At 39.5% G+C, this 19,580-nt stretch overlaps 1 protein-coding gene across 1 annotated transcript in view; it reads right to left on the bottom strand.

Moving 5' to 3' along the window:
- Nucleotides 1-18,288, bottom strand: part of LOC101861025 (serine/threonine-protein kinase PAK 2) — a gene marked incomplete in the record, with an annotated part of 48,894 nt that extends 30,606 nt beyond the window's left edge. The window contains 4 exon segments of the mRNA XM_013079340.2: nt 2,647-2,732; nt 7,689-7,778; nt 9,869-9,982; nt 18,030-18,288. Of these exon segments, the coding sequence (XP_012934794.2) occupies nt 2,647-2,732; nt 7,689-7,778; nt 9,869-9,924 (232 nt within the window).
- Nucleotides 18,289-19,580: the final 1,292 nt, after the last annotated feature.

A 19,580-nucleotide genomic window follows, 5' to 3' on the forward strand; every position in this document is an offset into this window, starting at 1 on the left:
ATTTTCCGGTCGCTACCCGGATTCGAACCCGGGACCTTTGAATGAGAGGCCAACACCTTAACCTCTAGGCCACGAGAGCCCCCATTTGATGTGTAGGATTTTGTTTTGATTTGACTTTGGTTTGTGGTTTGTTCCTTTGTTTGTTTTGTTCTGTTATCTGACAGAAAGAAGGCAGATCACACTGACCTCAGCACAATAGCACTCACATCCTGGTGAGGAAACCTAAATAGAAAAAGAGGGTGGGTTGTTGTTGTTGTTGTTGTTGTTGTTGTTGTTGTTGTTGTTGTTGTTGTTAATGTAGGTGGGTTTTAACGCCCCTACCGAGACAATTTAGCTCATAATTTAGGAGGCGGGCTTCCGATCCTGCCAGCCTGGACCAACCCAGGATGAGATGGATACATCCCAGCAGAAAGACCAAGGTACATTGTCATGCACTTAATAAATCTTTTCCCCACTCGGGAATTAAACTCGGGTCTCTTCCGAGCAACAGCGAAGCGCCTGACAACCGCTACACCTCAGACGCAGAGGGTAAAGAATGAGGTAAGGAAGGGCAGAGCAACAGCTAAATGGAGGGACTTCCGTTGTTGTTTTTTTGGTTTTTGTTGTTGTTGGGTTTTTTGTGTTTTTTTTTTGGGGGGGGGTTACAGTAGAGGGTTTTACGGCACTCGCAACTGCACAAGGTCATATGAGCGACAAGGGTAGGGTGTCAACAGAGAAGTCATAACAGGGAATCAGACTTACTCTGCTCACCTCTCTAGCTTCAACAGCACAAGGTCTGCTTCGACTATCAAGGCACCCCGCAAATAAGCGGGTCACAAGAGAGTGACAAACATACAAAAGAAGTAGAGGAAAATGACAATAGTAAGGATTAGGAAAGACAAAGCAGCAGTTCTCTGTTGTAGATCAGGCACATTTAATGATTTATGAGCGTGACATGAATCAGGTCAGTGGCCACAACAATCTGGGATCCCCAAGTACCAACGTAAATCCAGCGTCAATTGCCTAATGGTAAGGCTCTCAAGACTTGCAACCGTAAGGTAGTGGGTTCGAATCCCGTTGCGGTCACTCTAGTGTGAAAGATGCAATACATAGGCGTTCTTGTTTCGTTTTCATTGGATCGTATTAACGTCGAAGATTACAGGTGTTACAAAAGAGTAGCAACCACAAAAAAAGAGTGCATGTTCGATAGGAAAGAAGGAGCAAATCAAAACCAGAGCACCCATCAACCACCCATACATAGGTGTTTGTAGTTCGAATAAATAAAAACGAACGGACACAATAACCGCCAATGAGTTCTTTAGTTTTAGCAAGAGTTTTACGGCACTTGCAACACGATAAGGTCATATAAGTGCCGAAGAGTAGAGGTGTAACAAGAGAGTAACAAACATAAAAAGGATGAGGGGAGATAAGGACAACAGACTAGATGTTTGAAAGAAAGAAGGAGCGAAACACACCAGAGCACCCGCCAACAACCCAAAGTTTAAGTTAGGAACCGGTACGTCTCAATTAAGAGTTTTACAGCGCTTGGAACAAAAACAGGCCCCCCCCCCAAAAAAACGGTGCCCAAGATTGGAGGTGTAAGGAGAGAGTTACATATACATAGAAAAGAAGGAGGACAAACGAGGACAATAGAGATGTTTGATAGAAGCTCACCAACCAACCGCCTCGTTGGTCTGTCTTTTAGCTCACCGGAACAAAACTGCCAACTATGAACAGGTTATTTACTTCGGGGTAGGTATTTCAGTTGTTGTTTGTTTGTTTGTTTGTTTGTCTGTTGTCCATTTTAAAATATTTTTTCTAGTTTGTTTTTTTTCCCCTTGATTGTTTTTATTGGAAAGGGGGGAGTGAGGTTAGATGGAAAGAAGTAAACGAGAGGGGAAGAAAACTAAAACAATAGAAGGAATAAGAGAGTATCATAAAAGAAACGAAAGAACCAAAGAAAGAACAACAAAAGAAGGAATAAACTAAGACCCCAGTAAGCAGCTTAAGATATTATAGGGGGAAAAAAATACAGATGTCTGTGCCAGAGCACCCACCAAGAAGGGAAGAGGGGAGGGGGAAGAGGGGAGGGGGAAGGGGGGAGGGGGAAAAGGGGAGGGGAAAGAGGGGGAAATGGGAGGGGGGAGAAGAGGGGAAGGGGATGGGAAGTCTGTGCGTGTCAGGGTGCGTTGAACAACAAAGGTCTTTGGGCGAAACGTCCGAAGCGATTTTTTTTTCTAAATATATACATAAAAGCGTTCCATCATTTTCTCAATCGATCCTGCCCTCCCCTCTTGTAGTCAAAAGTCAATTCACCTGACCACCAGTAACCACCACAGAGGAAAGTTTGTTTGGTAACAGTTTTACAGCACGAGGAGAGAAAAAAAAAGGAAAAAGAAAGCATTAAGGAGGGGGGGGGTGGAGGACTATGAGAGGAAAAAAGCACTAAGTCTCACTAAAAGAAAAAAAGAGGAAAAATAAGCCCTAACAAAGGAAACAGGGAGAAAAAAAGTGTTAAGAGAGGATAAAGATAGAGAAAAGAAAAAGTACTTAGAGCAGGGGGGGGGTGAGGGGAAAGAGAGAGAGAGAGAGAGAGAGAGAGAGAGAGAGAGAGAGAGAGAAAAGGCACTCGGAGAGGAAACAGATTTTCAAAAGCACTGCACTGACCTTTGGCCGTTTTCAGCTTTTTCTTTTCCTCTTTGCTGTCCGGCTCTTTGGGCAGGGGTTTGTACTCCTGTGACAGTGAGGTCTCCCTGTGGTAACAACAGAACGTGGAGATGTCAACGACAGAATGTGGAGATGGTCAACGAAAGTGGTGATGGTCAAAGACAGACAGAGGAGATGGTCAACGACAGAACGTTAGGATTAGTAAAAGTTTTTAAGGCACTTGCAACACAATCAAGTCATATAAGTGTCGAAGAATAGATGTGATACACGAGAGAAACATTCACAAAGCAGAAGGAGGAAAGATAAGGACAATAGATGTTTGATGGGAAAGAAAGAGCAAACCACACCAAAGCATCCGCCAACCACCCACCTAAAGAAAGTGCAGATGGTCAGCGACAGAAAGTGGTGATGGTCACCCACACATCTAAACTACAGTAGTCAAGTAAGTGTTACAAGCGAGTAACAAACACAAAAAAGAAGGCGTGATTAGGATGACAGATGTTTGATAGGAGAGAAGGAGCAAACCCCACCAAGGTCACCAAGGCACATCCATACAGTTTTCAGTTAAATAAGTGTATGGATTTAACTGCCCCATCAACACTAGTAGTTTATTCCAAATTTAACGTCTGTCTCTGATAAGACCGAGCCATGTGGGCTGAGACACTTCAAACCAAGTCTAGGATTCAAATAGCATAATATCAACTGAGCAAATGGAGTGCTTTAACATTGGTCAAAAACTGTATTAGCTAAAACACGGACAACTATACAATGCATATGTCTAAATCGTAGCAAACACTTTTAAGACCCCATCTACAAATTTAGAACATTAATGAGGCAGGCTGCTTCGAACTGTGAGGTGTGAGAAACATCCTGACTGAAAGACTGAGACGTTCAATTAGATAACGGTATAATTTAAAAACTTACTATATATCAAAGACTTTAAGGAACAATGGGCTTATTGTTATAATTTACCACCTCGTACTTTTTTATAATAATAGTTACACGTATACACACAATTCTTGAAAGGACACAGGTGGAAATTTAAAAAACCCATAAATCAGACATCTTACAAACAATTAAAAGAACAGTATTTGTCGATATTTTGACCAAACTACAATCGATGCCGACGTTCAGAAGTCAGCTTGATACAATTATTACACACAAACGTTTGAAAGCATCATGAAACACAGGCAGCAAGGATATTTGCGAAATAAGCCGATAGAGAAATAAGTCCACACCTATGTTCATGATAATAACAAATGCAGTCCCTTGCAGACCAAAGGAAGGAAAATAGGAAGATATAAGTAGCGAAAACACGATTCTCTCTGCCAAAAACATAACATAACATATCAGCGCAATAAGGGAAAACAGAAACTTGAAACACATTCTGCCACACATGTACGTCAACACACACAAAACAAACACATCGGAGTGGCAATAAAATACGGACAAAAATTCCACTGCAAAAAGAGATATGTGTATGCCAATAAGAGAAACAAGAAATAAAAATTGCGCTTAAACTTAAACACTATTGTTAAGCATCAAAACATGGGAGCATTTCCGAGAGCTGCATAGATATCATAACCAACACCATTTTCCAACATAATATTTAATTTTTTTTAAAGGAAAATTTCAAAATAAATACTGATCAACTTTCGATTTTACAATCAAAACTACGAAAACCATTAGGGGACAAAAACAATTCCAGCCGTTCAAAACAATCATGCATAATAGTATAACATTTTTCAGTTTTCATTAGATAGACCACAAAGTCATCCAAGAGCCAGAAAATAGGCCTAAGACTTCCCACAGTCCATTTCCCGGTAAAAGAAGCGAGTCTGAAAATGGCGCCATTTCTTCTCAAAGAGCATAGCAACACAGAAGTAATGCAGGGGATGGGGGGGGTGAGGGGAGGGATGTAGAAGGAAAAGAACCAAAAAGAACACCCAACAATCCCCTCATATAAAACATAATCAATAACATCATGGTACAAGAAGCAAAAGGAGCAAACCACACCAAGGCACCTGCTAACCAATTAAATACAAAAACTCACAAAAATTGAAGTGAAGATGAGAGAGCCATAACCAGAAAAGCAATGCATTTTATCTGTCCAGAACCCAAATATCTGCCAAACTATTCATAAGCTAAATGTTGCGACAAGAAAAACTAACAGTACCGGTACTCTAAGACAGAAAAGATCAATCAAAAGAGTAGGCCCTACAAATGATCCACCACAATCAAAATGAAAAATGATGATGAAATGCTATGAGTTTAACGCCCCTATCAACACTATTAGGTTATTTAAGAGGCGGGACCTCCTAATTTAACGTCTGTCTCCGATAGGACCAAGCCAAGTGGGAAGTTCGTGTAAAGTGCCTTTCCCAAGGACACAACGTCGGACCGAGCTGACGCTCGAACCCCCGAACCCGCAATATCACGATTACGAGTCCGGTAGCCTAACCACTAGGCTACCGACGCCACCCAATCAAAATACAAAACACGAACAATAATAACAAACATGGGGAAAACCCTCAACAAGTTTCAACAGTTATCATTACTGTTTTTATGTGGGTGTTTTTTTACAACCCCATTAACACAATTTCGATCAGTTAGAAGGCAGGTTTCCGACCCTGCCTGTCAGGGCCAACCTGGGTTGAGAGGGATACAACATCCAAGTACAAAGACTGTGATACTCAATAAAAAAAATCCTCCCCACTCGAGAATCAAACTCGAGTCTCCTGCATGGGGCAGCAAAGACCCTAACCACTACACTGACAGATGCTGATTTGTTGACTGTTCAAAAGACAAAATGAGTAAAGATGACTACCGTATGAAATACTAATAATAAGGGGAAACTGCATAGAACAAGTACAGCGAATGGTTCAACTAGCAGCCTCTTGTGACCCACTTTTCTTGATAGAGAACAGCATGCATTGACACCTCTCTTATGTGCTTGACATTATTATGGCAAGACACATTGACATGTACCGACCTCTAGTTTAGTTTTAGTAGAGGTTTTACGGCACTCGCAACTGCATAAGGTCATATGAGCGCCAGAAGATAAGAGGTGTTACAAGAGAGTAACAAACATAAAAATGAAGAAGAGGAGATAAGGACGATAGATGTTTCATAGGAAAGAAGAAGCAAACCACACCAGAGCACCCGCCAACCACCCACCTCTAATTTCCACATACACACACAAACACACACAAATACGTATCGAAGGTGTTATCATCAACAAGTTTTAAAAAATCCTCAACCCTCTGCCAAAATGGATTGGTGGATACTCAATAAAAGTCTGGAGTCTGCATGCACCATCATTGGTATTTTTTTAAAAAGTAATGTCACCGAACTTTTGTTTCTGCTTGTATCATCTAAATCAAAAGTTGGGGGGGAGGGGGTTTAGTGTGGTAAAGAATTTTCCAGAAATTAGTTACTCGGTGGGAGCATAAGCATCATCATTATTATGTACATGTATGTAATTATAAGGAGACAGGAGATCTGGAAATGATAACAATAAAATGAGATTCCCTGCAAAAACAATCACATGAAGCCGCGAAACTCCACGCTTAAAGAACAGACATTCACAAGCAAATAAGAAGCGCAACAGCAGCAGCTTTAGTTCTATTATAGAAGGAAAGAGGCATCTAGTGCAGCCTTGATAAGAATTAAAATGGAAAGTAAATAAATGTAAGTGAATATGATGGGTTTAACTTTAACGACCCTCTCAAATTACTTGCGAGCAGAAACTTTGAGTTTACCATCCATCTCCAAAAGCATTGAGCAGAACACTGACACAGCAGTCCACTAATGCAATACTTTTTCAAGGCACCTTTATTTAATATAAGGTAGCCAATCAGTACAGTGGTTTTATGAAACTGTATTTACCTATTTCATTACTTTGGGCACTTTTTGTGTAAAATGTAGAGGGGGCAGGAAAACTAAGAGAACATAAATATTCTCCAGTCACCACATTGTCATGCATGACATAATGTGTCAATGGTGTAATGAAAAAGTATAAAGCTGTACGTTTTGTCTCAGTAAAGGTTTTACAGTGCATGCAACTGCATAAGGTCATATGAGCGCCAGAAGATAAGAGGTGTTACAAGAGAGTAACAAACATAAAAAAGAAGGAGGGGAGATAAGGACGATAGATGTTTGATAGGAAAGAAGAAGCAAACCACACCAGAGCACCCGCCAACACCCACGTATAAAGCTTTGACTTTAGGCTAAACGAAAACCTCTTAGTTTAATAAGAGTTCTACAGCACTTCCAAATAAGATCAAATAAATGCCAAAGATTAGAGCTGTTACAAGCGAGTAACAAAACAAAAAAGGAGGGGAGATAAGGACAATATATATTTGATAGGAAAAAAGGAGCAAACCACGCTGAAGCAACAACCACCCACAAAGAAAATCTTTGATACTTCTATGTTTGCAATTTTTTTGAAATTCTAAACCTCTATATATTTTCAACTCAAGCTAAAAGTTAAGTTCTATTACAATTTAAACTTTGGAATAAAAGGTCTAAAGTAAATTAATTTAGAATGTGTCCCAGAGTGCATTCCAGGAAGAGAGATAACTTAGATAATGCAGACACAATCTAATCTAACAACTTTGTTGCAGCTGAAAATCTCAGTATTCGTAATAGAAGCAAAAAGTCAAAGAAGGTATCTTAAAGCAAAAAAAAATCAGGCTCCAAAACCCAAAATAAAAGTGTTTAATTTTCCATTCTCATAACCGGAACTTCTCAAACTCATGATAAAAACATTCAAGTACAAAAATATTATCATCTTGGAGTAGAAAAAGAAGAGACAATGCAATAAGAAGCTTGAATACTCAACAGCCACACAGCCCCGAACTAGAAGTCAAGCAAACAGCCCTGGCACAGGCTGGATGATGGAAAGCAGATTTGAACCTACAGTAAATTACAGTCAGAGTAGACCCACTACAAATCAAGTAATCAAGCAGAGAGCCCCGTCACCACCAGCCGGAAAGCAGATTCAAACCTAAAATAAAATAAGAAGCCCACACTTTGGATACCTGTTGGGAACCAACGACTGCATGCTTTCAGCGGGGCTATTGCCCACAATTCTTTTGCTCGCGCCGGCCTTGGGCAGTGTCGCCACATTCCTAGTAGTGCATTCATTTTGTCATTGAGACAAAAATTATTAATACAAACATACAATTTGAGCCAAATTTACCTTAAAAAATTATAATCAAGCAGGCAGGAAATGTTAAGAGCAAATGCAAATTGTCTGACAACTTTGAAGAATGAGAACAGGGAAACATACTGAAACAAAATTTGACCACAAAACAAATCGGTAGAAAACTATAATTCCGCAGCATATTTTACTCATTACCTGAGGTAATAGAATGAGCAGCAAAAAATAAATATTCAGTTTGATTATTTTCAGTAGAAAAAAAAAATAGAGCAGCAAAAAGGCAAACATAAAGTGTGAGCTAATAAAACCAAAAGTATTAGCACCCCAGTATCAATGAAAGCAAGATTTATCTAGACAGAAAGGTCCTTTCAACAGGAAGTAGGTCACAAAATTAAAACAAGTCTCTATCACTTTCACATTTTAATCAGCACAGCGTTATTGCTGTCAGTGGAGGCAAACTCTATTTGGCTACGATACAAAATGAACGAAGCGAGCATGAACCCAAATTATCAGGCAATCTGACAAGGTTGTAAGAAATAATATAATACATAAACTGAGCATAAATCAGAACAACAGTTTTTTAGTTTTAGTAAGGTTTTACGTCGCTCGCAACTGCATAAGGTCATAATATGAGCACCAAGAGGAGGATGTCAACAGTGAAGTCCAAACAGGGAATCAGGCTTACTCGGCTCACCTCTCTAGCCTCAAAAGCAGACAATCTGCTTCGACTATCAAGGCATCCCGGAAATAGCAGTTCACAAGAGAGTGACAAACATGCAAAAGAGGTAGAGGAAAATGACGATAGTAAGGATGAGGAAAGAAAAAGCAGCAGGTCCCCCTATGTTGTTCCGGCACAGTATGAGCAAGACATTGATAAATCCGCCCATTCACAATTCTACTGTGCATAAGAACAAGTTAATATTTCCCCTTTGGGAATGGCCTAAAGACAACTTCGGTCAGTAGCACTGCCCTGGTGGGGGAGAACAACAGTCAAATTTCATTACCACAGTCTGTTTAAATCAAGAGTAGCGATAGCTGAGACAGGTCGACATACATAGCCACATGTCAGGGTGACATGCACAACACTCAAAAGTCACAAACGGACACTAGGCAAACATCCAATTTTTAAACAAAGTTTAAGTTTAAACAACAAAATCCTATTTATAATCAAATGCATTCATTAGTCTTTCTGCATTAAACATTCTGAAAACATTGAAAATCTGAACCATTAAAAGTTCATGTACAAGACTGTGGGTCCTCGTCTGTTTCACTGCACAGCCCTAAATGATATATATATATCAGAGCAACGGTTCTCCATCCGAAATCAGACATTAACAATATACTCTACTGAATATCACATCACAGCAACTGCAGCAAACCTGCACTTATCACTGAAGAATGACAGAGAAAAAGGCGAGAGCCCAGCTGTTGCTGAATTGATAATAACTACAACAAATGTTATCAATTGTGGTATTGAGACTATCAAGGAAGTGTGTAAAAACAAAAACAATCCATTAAAAAAATATCATTGTCGTGTCAGTGCGAAAAAAATATCTATTGGAAAACTCTGCAAGCCCTTGTAGTTTAACCTGAAAAGCGGTGTCTGCAAAGATTGATATATAATGACGAAATAAACACAGTAATTAATCTATCATCACTTATTATTGATCTTTTTTTTTTATGTTGGTGTTATTACACCCTATTGACACAATTTCGATCCTTTAAGAGGTGGGCTTCCAACCATGCCTGTCAGGGCCAACCTTGGCTGAGAGGATTACAACATTCCAGCAGAAAGACCGAGTAAATTGTCTTCCCAATCAGGAATCCCACTAAGGTCCCCTGCATGCAACAGCGAAGTGCCTAACTGCTACGCCACAGACGCTGGTTGAGACTCATAAATAATGACTCTACCTCCTGTAATAAACAGATGAAAGAGGGTGGACAGAGCGCTTTGTAATGTAAACGATTCAACATCATGTCGAATTCTTACAACTAACTACAGCTTTACCACAAATGTCAAATTTTCACAACTCCAACTTCAGCACATGGAAACTTTACCTGGTGCTCTCCAACCTGACAGGAGGGGCGGGCGGCTTCTCGCCATTTTCCGACATGACTGGACCCGTCTACACTTGACACAGGGGACCAGCTCACAGCAACTCCCTCAGCTCTCTGGGAACAAAAAAAACCCTTATTATGTCATGGTGTCGGTAGTCTTGTCAGTCCATTTCTTCTCCTTTTTGTGTTTTACCAGCTTACTCCACTACTGAAACATCCTAACATCACCATTACAATAAAACTCAAAATGATCAACACCATATTCATCCCAACACTCACTTATCAATGCCCAACATGGACCACGAACAAGACATTAGAGCAAAGAATTACATGTGAAATGCAATACTTTAGAAAAGCAGTAAACAAGACCAGGCGAGACAAAATTTGAAACTCTGTAATCTGAGAAATGGTGGGAACAAATGATGTCATTGTCATGCATCACATCCAACACCCAAAAATCAAATGGTTCGGACATCTCCTACGATTACCAACACACCATCCAGCACAACGTGCCTACCTAAAAAAATTTGAAGGCAACAAGGCTAGAGGGCGACCAAGAAAGACCTGGATAGATGGAGTCAGGGAAACATTAAACACCTACGGCATCCCCCTGACCCAAGCTCTCCGGCTGGCGACAGAGAGACGTCTCTTTCTTCCCGCGACACCCAAAAGGGTGTAAGCAGCGGATAAAAGTAAAGTCGGTAGTCTAGTGGTTAGGCTACCAGAGACTCATAATCATAAGGTTGCGAGTTCAGACGATCCATCCTCAGGCCTGCTGTCGTGTCCTTGGGAAAGGCACTTTACATAAATTTTCCTCACTTCACCCAGGTGTGAATGAGTACTTGGTCATACGCAGCGAAAGAACTTGTGTATGCCCTAAATGGTGCTGTATGTTTCTCAGTAAGTTGAGATTGTTTCAGTTTGCTATCAGGTCTGCTAGGGTAATAATATTGAATGTAAAGCATATACATAAAGCTTGCTGTTGAGTAGGAATTTTCACTATACAAATGACATCTAATATTAAATTACTATATATCCTAATACTAATACGTGCAAGGGATTGCTCAAGACTCTAGTAAATTCTTACTTAGTTGTATTGTGTTAGTATGTTCTGTTTTTACTGCTGTCCTTACCATATAAAAGTAAAGTATGGTTGAATTTGGTTGAGAAAGTTCTTCCTTATGAGGTTGAACTGTTGGTTTTTTTTGTAACTAGAAAATGTTTTATTTTTTTGTGTGAATGAATGTTACGCTCAGTGAAAAACATGTGAACAATGTAAAGCACCCGAGCTTATCATGTGTATGAGACAGAGCTCTATAATAAAAATGCAATCTATTATTATTATAATTATTTACTTATCATTATCTTTATCATTATTGTTATCAAAGAACTAGATCATGCAGGTTTTCTAAAAATAAAAAGCTGACCAGTAAAACATATTCGTTATGAAACAAATCTCACCTATCCAAAAAAATATAACTTTGTATGGTAAACAATGTTATTATAATGAAGGCACTGAATACGATCTGCTCATAACTAACTCTATATATATCAATATTCTATTACCACACTGTCAAGTCAACAAGAGTACACAAGAGCTTATTAGCTCTAAAAAGATTATAGAGGTAGTAAGCCAGTTTTGTCATAAGTTATTAAATTAGTGTTTTGTCTTCAAATAATAAATTTTTTGTAAAAATAAGTTCTAGACGTGTAACATGACAATTATGGAGGGCCTGGAGAAAACCAAACGCTGCAATCTTCCTATATAATACCTGAGTATTGTAAATTGAGTACTGAATATAAATATATAATATAATTATTGTACAAAAACTAGCTGCTCTAGAAATAGAAATATCCTGAAAACTCAGAAATATATATTGATAAATTATGATCATATCTCAGGTGACAGCTTATGGTACTCCTTGGTAATGTCGTCTTCGATTGCCTTCTTGATGTCTGGTTCTTCCAATTTTCTTAGGTTGGTGGTGGACTTTCCCCTGTTTTTCTTTGTTTGCTTTCCATTGCTGATTGTGAGAGTAAGTATAGTATCTGATTCAGGTTTTTTAAAATAAAGATGGATGACCTACACATTAACTGCTAAAGTTAAGTCTCATACCACATTATACCATTATTATACTGCGTAGATCATTTCACTCCATCCTCAAAATAATAATTCTATTTACTTTCACTTGAAGGCCATTTGTAAGAGCAGTGGGTTTCTTCTCAATCTTTACATTACACAGAAAGTGGGAGGGAAAAAAAAAAAGGCAAGGGGAATTTGGTCTTTATCTCAGTTTCACTCCATCCAGGGTTCGTGTTCTTTGACTTTGACTTTGTTGGGAAGAAAGAATTTTTGGTAAAAGTGCATTTTAGGTGCGTAAATTATTAGACTCAGTGTACAACAACAACACCTTATTGTTTATTAGACCCAATGTACAGCAATAACTTGTTAAAAAAATTGAATAGATTGGTGCAAGTAAATTATCAGTTGTTCACCAGCATCACTTTCTTGACCCAGACAATCCAGATATCCACACCGAACACGTCGAGAACATGTGGATGCGCGCTAAACAAAAATTGCCCAGACAGTTCGGCACATCCCGTGATCTCTTCCCATCCTATCTCTATGAATTTGTTTTTCGCAGGTTTCGAGACGAGACATGTTTCTTGTCATGCTAAGGACTATAGTTGACAATTATCCCCTACAAATGTGCTACAAACGCAAGTGATACAAACATTGACATTGTATTGACATGTCAAATTGTTGTTTGGGCTACAAACTGAAGTATTGTGTTTGTTGTACATTGGGTCTAATAATGTGCTACAAACACAAGATACATTGTTGCACTGAGTCTAAGAATTTACGCACCTTAAAATGCACTTTTAAGCATAATTTTTTTTCAATGTTGAGGGGTAGACCTAGCCTAGGACTAGGTCTAGATCTAAGATGAAGAGGAACCTACTTTAAAACAATAAGTCAAAAAGAAAGACTAGATTACTGAGTTTGGACTCACTCTACAAAAAAAGATGCCCCCCCCCACCCCGCCCCCCCCCAACATGACAAAATATACACTGTGATTATTCTCACCCGGGGTGAGGATAAAATGGATACTTTTCACCCCGGGTGAGATTAACGTCAGCCTAGTATTCTCACCCGGTTTTTTCGTTTCCGCCCTTTTTATTTCGTTTCGGGCATCCATAGGACTCCCACCCCCCCCCACCCCCATCCTGTCACAAAGCACGCCAGGAGACAAAACTCGCCTCCCTCTATCACTCCGCTGAGCGCGCGAGGCAACTGTTGTTTGAAATTGCAGGACACGACTATTGTCGATTTGGGGGAAAACCTGATCTTTTGAGCAAATATAGTGTCACCTTTTGTTGCCATTATTGGTAATGGAAAATTTTACTTTTGAATGGCTCAAACCAATCAAAATGAAGAAAAAAATAAGCCTAGGGTCATTATGGGTTCTGTTGAGGATAACATGTTTATTGTGCTGCAAACAAATCCAATTCTAACATTGCAATGACATACTATTACTCACATTATTTAATTAAACAGCTTTCAGTTTAGGCTATTATTTAAAAAAACATACTGCTGTAGCAAGTTAATTCCTTTCTGAATTCAGAATATATACACTTGCTTAAGGTTTTGGTGAAGATATATTGCATGCATAGGCCTACTCTCAAGATTTAAAAAAATGAAACAATAACATCCCCCGCGGGAGCCTAAAAAATGAGCCAGCGCTCGGGGGCAGGTCATGAACGGTCACTCTTAAATATTTCACAAATGATTTTCCATCATCCTATGTAGGCCTACCCATTCTTAACAATAAAAATCCATTGCATCCTCAGAACGGGTGAGAATAATATCCATTTTATTCTCACCCGGGGTGACAATAACTGAGAATAAATTATATTTTTATTTGGTAGGCGCTATTTGCAACGCCGCGTTCTGAACAGCTCCCATGCTATTTGAAATGCCAGTACTAGAATCTAGATCTAGATCTAGTAGCCATCGTTTCTAAATAATTATTATAGTCCTGCCTGAATTGTGGAAGCTTTCTCCGTTTCTTGATAAACCTCCAGGATCTGACAAATTTTTTTTTTGACATTGTCTTATTCCGATCGAAGTGGCTAGCCGTACTTAAGTACGGCTAGACTGAGAGTCTAGCCGTACTTAAATACTGCTAGACTGCCAGTCTAGCCGTACTTAGATCTAGGTTTGGCCCAATCGACTCAAGCCTGTTAAGTACACAGGTCTCATTAGATTTAGATCTAGATCTAGATCTAGATCTAGATGTAGATCTAGATCTAGATTTAGATCTAGTAATTATTCAGGTTCAAATACATGCAAGTCAGTAAGGCACCTTTTGGTTTTGTCTGAAATACAAATACTTTAGGTATTGCAAACTAAAAATTTCATTTACAAATCAGCCATCAATATTAAGTACAGCTAGCCTGGCTGTCTACCCGTACTTAAGTACGGCTAGACTGCCAGTCCCGTACTTATCTTAGGCCCTATTAACATTAGGAAACAGGAGGTTTAAAATACATGCACTGTCATTAAGGCACCTGGTTTCGTCTCAAATACAAATACTTTAGGTACTGCACACTAAAAATGTATATTTACAATTCAGTAGGCCTATTTTTTGTAAATGGTCAGTCTAGCCATCATAAGAATAAGTACGGCTAGACTGAGTCTAGCCTCTTCCTATTCCGATCAATATAAGGTAGAATATAGACCTAGATCTAGATTAGATTTAACAATTGTTTCTGACATTGTTGGCACAAAAGTAGACTAGATGTAGTCTTGTTTATCTCATAATAACGATCATTTGAGTTTGAGCACGTAAGTCGAAAGACGCTTGGATAACAATAACAAGACGGTGCAACTCGAGCAGTATTTAATTTCCTGTCTGCAGTGTCCTCACACAATAGATCTACCTAAAAATATGATCTTTAACTTTAACCCTCGTCCTGCGGGGACCGGGTTTATGTCTCCCGATAAGCCTATTTCGGCACCTCGCCTTCGTTCTGGTCCCGCGTCAGTCTGGCCCCTGGCTCAGCGCACGCGCACCATCTCCCGTTCAATTCGGGTAGCGCGTCGCATCCGCATTCACGCAGCTCAAGTGTGGGTGCGTCAGTCTGCTTGAGTTTGTGTGCGTTTGAGGCCTTCTTCTAGAACCAACTGCTTTGGTTCGTAACCAAGGCATACGTCTCATTCAAAACACGCCAAGTTGGTAGCTCTAGATGTTCGTTTAATTAAATTATAGAACAAACTGACCCACTTAGACATGGGGAGCTCGAAAGGATAGTCAGGAAACAAGAGTTCCATTTTTCTTTCAAATGAGCTTGATTTGGTATGAAACGATACTACCTGATAAAAAATAAGCTTGTTTGATAATTTTGATATACCATTGTGCAGGTAAAAAGAAAAATTTGAGTGCAAAGCATTCGGAAATTGACCTTTATTATCCCCTTTCGAACCCCCCGTCATTCATAACAACAAGAGCATCTAAATAGGTTATTTTTTTAAATGAGCGTATCTACTCGTAATGTCTTATCAGCTTATTATATATAAATGAAGGGGGATTCATGTGTTCGCAACACTTTATTTTATAAAAAGCTATAAAAGAGAGAGCGTTACTTTCATCATCGATTAACACACTCCCACGGTATTCATGGCGAGAACACGTTTCTAGGCCCGCTCGCTGTACACCAACAGTACACACTGAGTGACCCCGGCGGCCTGCCCGGAATGTCCAACGTAATCGGATGCTGGTTAGATTCGCCAGCACAGACGCAGGACAAGATTAAGTTAGGCCTAGAGAATGTACAAGCTGTCTACGTTCTCAAGTCTAAAGTACAGTGCCTCCGAACGGGGCATCGAATCCCGGTCCCAGGTTGTTTTTTTTCAGACTCACAGACCAAGGAAAGCCACTATTGAACTTTAACCAGGCCTAAATTTGTAAAAGGAAAAGTATAGGTTAAATACTAAGGCCTACTTAACTTTGTACAGAGCTCCTCTTGGGGACAAAACCAGAATGCATGCTTCATTACTTACATTTAAAAAAAACTACAAAGCAACAAGTTCTAATTTTTATGGGAAAAATTTGTTGGTCAGTTGAGGACAGGACAAAAAATAGGAAAAAAAAACTTCCAGCACCGGGATCGAACCCATGCCCATAAAATAACGAAGTGACTATTTCTCCGAACGTTCGGAGAAATAGTGCCGATCTTTATTTCTCCGAACGGTTTCCGGCTTCCGCTCTGGTCGTGATTGTTCGCCTATTTGCGAGAGTTCGGCGCCAACTTTCATTCCGTCATTCTGCGAGGTCTGGGAAGGAGCAAATCAAAGGTGGTATCTGTTCTCAGCTTCTCCTCCGGCCGTGTGCCCACTGGTTTAGCGAGGCGGGTACTGCCTGAGGCACCCGAGAGACGGAGAAATCTGACCCTCTTTTCTATTGAGTGGACGGTTATCGTCCATTAAAAAAAAAAACGGAGCAAATTTTTGGGTTTAGATCTATTTCAATTTTCAAGAGCTAGATCTAGTCTAGAGATTTTTAGATGAGTGTAAAAACGTGAAAAAGAAAGGTTTCACAACAGAATGAAATCAAAACTAGAACAGCCCAGAAACAACCACAACAATTAACATATAAGGGCGTGTGTCCACCTGTCCGAAGAAGATTGACCGTTTTAACCCTAAATGTGCGTAATTTGTTTGAAAAAAGTACAGGATATTGCATGGAAATTATGGAATCACACACAGGGGGCCTGCCAGTGTCAGTACATGTAATTGGTTTTGGTGGAACGCTCTAACATAGCACATTTAAATCTATACAGGTATATATATTTAGAATCTAATGAAGGTAGGAACATCAAATTAAATGCCGTTACACAATACCTTTTGTAGGAAATTCAAATTAAATGACGTTACACTATACAACCCCCCCCCCCCCCCTTTTCCCCAACAAAAAAAAAATTAATAGAAAAACAACACATCAGAACAATAACAAGAAAAAAAAATACACACCAACAAAATATAACACCACAAAGAGGGAAAAATGAACGAAAAATAAAAGAGGAACAGCAATACAAATCGTATGTAACTGTAACGTATTCAACAAATCAACGTGGTGACAACAAGTGAGAAAGAGACGAAGTGAAGCTAAGTGAACTTTCTTTCAAAAGTAAAGAGTTTCATTTTCTTTTCTTTTTTTTTGACTTTTTCGGGGACCAAAAAATCGAGCTACGATTGATTGGTCGCGGCCTCGACAAACGCAGATGCTAGCTCTATGTGTCGTTATCAATAACCCTCCATAGATCTAGATCTAGACAGCTCACGAGTGAACGCAACACATTAAGTTTAAGAGCAGCACCCTTCATAGGCCACACGTCATATCTGTAGCGAAAAACTGTTTGGAACTGTAGCATTTCTTTATATAAATACGGACATTTTTTGGACCGATTGAACCATATTGTATACGAACAATCTTTGGTAGGCTTATAATATAATTATAGTAGATCTATATTTTATTTTTATTATCCGAAATATGCGGGAAAGGGTGTGATTTCAGAGTGTTCGGAGAAATAGTGCCCAGCTTTATTTTCCCGAACGTTCGGAGAAATAGTGCCGGCCATAAAATAATGGTTTGGCTTCAAACGCAGAGATGCGCTGTCCCTTTGGCCATCAGAACTTCCAACAACGAAAGGTAGATAAGATTCATACACACGGCATTTTATATTTAGCACTGGCACTATTCGCAACGCTGCGTTTTATATTTAGCACTGGCGCTAATCGCAACGCGGCGTTGCAAATAGGCACTTCCTTTTTATTTTCACCCCGTGTCAATAACGACAGCCAACACATATTTTGCACTCATCATGAACGACCAACCTAACAAACACAAACCCTACCCCTATCCCTCTTCTGTTCTACTTTGTCTCAAAGTGATCGTTTGTTATAAAGGAAGTCCTCCCCTTACCAACAACAGTAACAGCATCTACAAATCTAGTTCAATCAACAAGATTAAGTGAGAGAGAATGAGGAGACTCGCTACTTACAGTCTTACTGCACTACTTAGTGAACATCCCAAGTCAAAAGTCAAAGTAAAGTGAAAGAGCAAGATTGAATACTACTACTACCCAGGGCAGTGCTGACCTGGTCCAACACAGCACAGAGCAACAAAGAGATAGATCTAGATCTAGCCTAGTTCTTATAAACATGAAACAATGTGAATCACACGTTGTGACCAATACCATTCATGGTGACTCATCTCACTCATGAGTATCGATCTCAAGACTGGAACCAGGATTCATCTGCCAAAGGCAAAGTGCTGTCTTATCTCTCGGGTGGCAGACGGGTTGCCCGTAAACATGAAAGTGGAATCGAAAACGAGAAAGTCAACAACAATAAACGAAAACTACTAAGCTGTCTTGTCTGTCAAAATGAACATGTGATGGACTGGTAATTAAACATGTTTACTTACAAAGAAAAGTTACGAGAAACTCTTGGAACTTTCGCTATAATGAACCCCATAAAGAGGGTTGGGAAAAACGGGAAGTCGCCGAAGACGGAAGTCCAGAGCAAGCACTCCTGGAACCTTGTTCTGCCAGATATGAATCAAAAGCTGGTCGTTTGTTATGCAAAGAACAAATCGCTCATTCATCAATGTGGTCATCATTATTTATTCCTTATCAAAGCTTGTTGTAAATGTATTTACCCAATTTCAAGTTGTGGGGGTAGATCTATTAAGGAATATAGCTCATCTTTATGATGTGATGTGTTTTAGTTCTCACAATTCTTTTAGATCTACTTGTTCATAACACAAATTGTTCAGCTAATCACTTTTCATCCCATAATTTTGTTTTGACAAACCATTGCTGTCTACAAGACCTCTATTGATACCACACCAGTGTGCACAGCATGATTGTTGTTATTTTTTTGTTCGTATTACAAGAAGGGGCCAACGTAAACTTACTGCCAAGAGCAAGGCTGTTGGCTTTCCACTGCTTACAAGCTGGCAAAGTGTATTTCGTTTCACCGAAACTTCATCATGCCTGCACGGGTGAAATAGATCTGCAGTGTTGATCTTCAACATTTGTTTGTGACTCATCCCATTCCCTGTTATCATTCTTCTGTACATTTTACTTTAAGTTTCGTCATTTTGTTACTGTATAATTCAGCTTCTAAATACCTTGCGTAATTATTCTTTCAGTTCTGTTTAGCAGACCATGACGAATGTCTGAGGAATTTAGCAGTAAACGAAACAAAGCAAAGGTCAGGGGTGAAAGTTCATTCGGAGGATAATGGGATAAAAAAAAGGGGGGGGGGGGATTATTTAGGCTAGGCCTACACTTTTCTTTTTCGTTTAGACGATTCCGTACCGAATTTTGTTCTCGACCGCAAGATACACGTATTATTATTATGTCATAGCATATGCCCCGCAATTACCCCGCAAGACCCATGTTTTAAATTGCTTTTGACCCCCACCTCTCCCATCCCCAACCTTTAAACCTTTTATCCGTCGACCCCACCCTGTTTCACTTTCACGCATAAATTTTGCATCTCTGTGTCGATGCACTTGTGTTTTCAGTGTGCTGGTGTACATTATTTATTCTAAGCCTACAAGTGGATATATAATATGAATGCGCGCTTACACGTTTGAACTCCACATAATCAAGTAATAATTAAAGCTTGTATATATATATA

This window comes from Aplysia californica, unplaced genomic scaffold (genome assembly GCF_000002075.1).
Source record: "Aplysia californica isolate F4 #8 unplaced genomic scaffold, AplCal3.0 scaffold00048, whole genome shotgun sequence".
Taxonomy (NCBI): domain Eukaryota; kingdom Metazoa; phylum Mollusca; class Gastropoda; order Aplysiida; family Aplysiidae; genus Aplysia; species Aplysia californica.